The 4,403-nt window shown below is 40.8% G+C and overlaps 1 protein-coding gene across 1 annotated transcript in view; it reads right to left on the bottom strand.

Moving 5' to 3' along the window:
• Positions 1-320: 320 nt before the first annotated feature.
• Positions 321-4,403, bottom strand: part of DCT (dopachrome tautomerase) — a gene marked incomplete at its 5' end in the record, with an annotated part of 9,165 nt that continues 5,082 nt past the window's right edge. The window contains 3 exons of the mRNA XM_010284712.1: positions 321-502; positions 2,700-2,901; positions 4,359-4,403. The exon at positions 4,359-4,403 is cut by the window's right edge and continues 85 nt beyond it. Coding sequence (XP_010283014.1) covers positions 321-502; positions 2,700-2,901; positions 4,359-4,403 — 429 coding nt within the window. The remainder of the gene's footprint in view (positions 503-2,699; positions 2,902-4,358) is intronic.

The raw sequence follows: 4,403 nt of genomic DNA on the forward strand, positions 1-4,403 counted from the left end.
GTGTATTATCTTGGTTATTCAAGTTGGTTTTCTTCTATTTAGATTCTTAGCTGTCTTGATCTAAATCTATAGAGGATGACTTACAAGTGTCACACATTCCAGATAATGTTTGGTAACGAGAAAAGTCTGGCCTGTCTTGAGCCTTTCACATATGTACCCAGAGACTTCATGTATTACAATTCACAAGATAACGGAAAAACCTGAATGAGAGCAATGTAGTCAGCTGCCAAAGGAGTGGGTGATAAATTCTCAGCTAAGATCTCAATAAGGCAATCAAGGTCACTTCCTACAAGAATAGGCAAAGAAACAAAGCGAGAGCACTAGGCCTCTTCCATGTACTTTTTGGGGCTGAAGCTCACATTCATTAGTGGTTCAAAGCCTCTTCTCTGCCTTCGGTGCTGGAAAAGTACAAGCAGCAGAACAAGCGTGGCCAGAGCTATAAGTGCTCCTCCGATTGTGGATCCAACCATGACAGCCCATGCTTGGGTTTCTTCAAGTGAACCTGGAAATATATATGAAATGTCTGAAGTGAGGACAGCCCTTAACTTCATTTCTCAAATCACATGGAAGAAGGAAAATATCCCACAGCCTGGTAATTATGATTACTTGTGTAGCTTAGAGACCCACTGGCCACAGGGGACGCTGGTAATACACCGTGTAACCAACACACATACCAGAGCCAGAGATGTTTCCTGCCAGAGAAATCTGAATTTAAACTTCAACCTTTCATACAAATTAAAGTGTTGAGAACAGGAAAGATTAACAGTGACAAGACAAAAAGATCATTCTCTTATCTAATTTGTCCAAAATTATGAATTATTTAAGCAATTCTTTCTATAATGACATTTCAGCACAGCTGTTTCCAAGCTATTTTGGTCAACAGAAAACCCTCAAATTTTCCTACAGACCACAAAGGAGCCTATTGTCAAACTTTTAACTGAAAACACTACTTAGTGTGGTTTTGCCAAGCAGCTCCAGATCACATCCTCTGATTTTGAACAACTTCTGGGGAACCACTTCTGTCTTCTAAGATAATGTTGCCCATTCTTATAATAACCCTGCTCCACTTGGCTGAATGACTTTGTGTTTTGATTTATGTTTTCAGAAGCAAAAATGGCCTGCTGTCCAGTTCTGAAAAGTGCTACATATACCAAGACGGCAACAGCTACATTTGCCTAAATATTCAGAAAAAAAATGCTCAAAAGGGCTTAAGTTATTTAGCATGTACTTAGACTTACGGGCTTAAATCCAGATGACTCAAGGAGATGTTACACTGACTATAAAAGCAACTAAAAGTTGTGTTCCCCAGCCTGCAGACTCTGCCAACAAAAGAGTTGAGGGCAATCATGCCCAAGTTCAGCAAGGTTCCAAAATTAATTTTTTACCACTTTACCATCTCTCGAGTAAGAGCCAGCAATGTATTACATATGTTGATTTCTAATGCAGTTACATGACGTAAAATTAGCAACTTATATATTTAGATAAAAGAGAAGGGTTTGGATGTAAAAACTTCACTGTCTTAACACTGACCACGCAGGCAGGTAGATGCGCTGCTTCGCAGTGAGCTAACAACTTACTTAGGTGGGAGTTGAGAAGCAGCAGAATCACAAGCTGCCTTTTTTCCTCTCTGGGTACCTCACACCCAAGGGGCAGCAGCGTTTCCAAAGCTGGAGAGGGGACAGTGGTCCAGAGGGAGGAAAACTTAAACTCTATAAAAGAGGAAGTTTAAATTTTCAAGGTAAATTCTGGGGACAGCCCCCAGAAAAGCACTGCAGAAGCAGCTAGTCTGCCTCCACAAGTCAGGGCTCCCCTGCATGAATGCAGCCTGAGGACAAGGGTTTCAATCTTTTGCAGTCTATAGACCTTTAAACAGTCTCCACAGATTAAAACCACAGATATGTGGTAAGCATTTAGAAGAAATTTCTGGCCACATAGGTTAGATAAGCACCTAGTGCCTCTCAAAGGAATACCGAGGTGGAGAAAGAAACTGCTCAGATTTAATCTTCAGTAAAGCAGCTGAAGCATGGTTTTCATGTATTTCTTACTCTCGTGCCTTTTACAAATATTTGTAACTCCTGCTGCAAATTTTTCATTTTGTGCATAAATACTTTGATTTTTTTTTTTTATCTGATTTGTGTCAAAGGTAATTTCAAACGAATAGACAAACCCTAAGGCATATCACACCTACAGACATAGAAAATCATTAAAATTGGGGTTTTATAACACAAAACACAAGGTATCCAAAGATTAATGGAGTTCATCTCTATTGAGATTCACGGTGCAGGATTATTCGGGGCCCTGTGCACAGTAAGTATTTTCTAACAACCGGCGTTAGCCAGACGAGCTCGCTGGCAGAGTGCCTGACCTCTGACAGGTTGAAGGATCCTGTAACAGGCACAAACAGTGCTGGGAGCAGGAGCCAAAATCAAAGACCCTTCAACCCCCAAGGACCACCATCGCCAATGCCAGAGCAGTGCAGGTTGATCCGTTTTGCAGCAGAGCAAACAAAGTACGAGCACACTGGTAGTTGACCATGGCTTAACTGGTGAGTTGTGCTACGATACATGACTGCTAGCGAGCAGGTGAATAGACCCACGTGTCTTGTGAAAAGTGCCTTATTTTCCAAGTGCCTGTGTCATCAAAAATGTGAACTGTCTCGTCTCGTGGCCTGGAACAGCCTCCACACCTCTGAGACGTACCTGGCAGGTCAATGGCGTAGGTGTAGCCGAGCTGCTCCGCCGTTTGGAAGAGCTCGTCGTTGGTCACAGGAGGGAAGAAAGGGACCATGTTATACAGTCTGTTGTGACCGATGGGGGCCAGCTCCTCAGGCCAGGCATCATCAGGGGGGCTAAACCGCTTCATCCACTCATCAAAGATGGCATCAGTAAAGGAGTGGAGGACCTGCAAACCCAGGCATGGGCACACACATCTATTAAGCTCTTTCAGAACTCAACAACATTTAAAACACTCATCTAAAGTGGCAGCAGCTTTTGAAAGAGAGAAAAGAGGGTAATCTAATTTAGGTGGGATTTACAGAGTGAGAAACCAGGAAAGCTCATGAGAATGGAATAAATTGGTCTCCTGCGTGGGACATTTTGCTGTGTACGTCCTTGTTGCTGCTTGTTCATAACAATCTCTTTCTCCAGATGGTTTAATATCAGCTGTCATTGAATGGGCAGGTCCCTCCCCTCAGGTGAGGGCCCACTGAGCTCATTCAGGTGAATGTACCGCTCAAATGTATTTTAATCTCTCTCGTCTCTGAACAGGTATGGAAAATTGTGGGAAATTTGATTCCTTCATGCTCATCTTAGAGAGTGCCACCAGCTCCACAGATGCAGGTACCCATGAATTTTATCAGGTCTTGCCCAGTGAGTTTATAGGTATATAAGCACTAATACAGGAAAGTTGTTTCCAAGTTGAGTTGAGAGAACTATTACAAATGTCTGGGTCAGTACAAATTCATTTCTGGTGTACTCATGTTTTTTTAATTACCACCCTGGAAAAAAATTAGAAAATATCTTACAGAAAATAATCTTGCATATAAAATTACATAATGAAATGAAGATTTCATTGTCTCAGAAAGGAATCAATGTAGGAATTCAGGAATTATTAAGGAAATAAGCTGGAGAACCACTACGTAGGTATTTGGGCTAATTTCTCCAACAAAAGATTGCAATCTTAAACTAAAGGTAAGAAAGAAATTAATTTTATTAGAAATTGTCTATATAATCACTGTGGTTTAATCTAGCAAAGAGAAAAAAAATTGACATGAATTTATTAGGAGAGAAAGATGTGTAAGCAAAAAGTTAACGTTCCATTTGCACATTGCTGTTTGTACTGCTCATTGCAGTGCAGCATGGTACCAATGCACCAGTGAAATCACATTATTTCTCTTCCCTAAGAGACCCTGATATTAGATGTACTCCCTTTTAGACTGTGAAGTTTTAAACAAAGAAACAAACTACTTAGTCTACTGCTCTAAAATAACTAACTCCACTTTCAATTTTTGTCATTGCTGTAAAATTGTCTGGCATAAGCCATTAAATTTAGATATGACCTAATCAGAGGATTCAGGGCAACATGACTTGGAATAGCAGCTGTTCTCCCTAAAAACTTATTTTATATTTTATATTTCTCATAATATTTATATTTCTCATATCAGCCTGAGATTTCTTCCCTCTTTATTCGACCATTATGCAGGCATGACAGTGTTCAAGAAAAGAGAAAAGATTTCTCCTTTTCTATTTAAAGGACTTATTTTTAGGGAATTCACTTTGCTTCTGTTCTACAAATCTCTGGTGAGACAGCTGCCTTTGAGCCACAGCCACTGCCGCTCAGTCTGGGAGAAAAAGGCATACCACAAAGATGGGATCATTGGCGGCTGCATGAGCGAGAACGCTGGT

Source organism: Phaethon lepturus, unplaced genomic scaffold (assembly GCF_000687285.1).
Source record: "Phaethon lepturus isolate BGI_N335 unplaced genomic scaffold, ASM68728v1 scaffold41563, whole genome shotgun sequence".
Classification (NCBI taxonomy): domain Eukaryota; kingdom Metazoa; phylum Chordata; class Aves; order Phaethontiformes; family Phaethontidae; genus Phaethon; species Phaethon lepturus.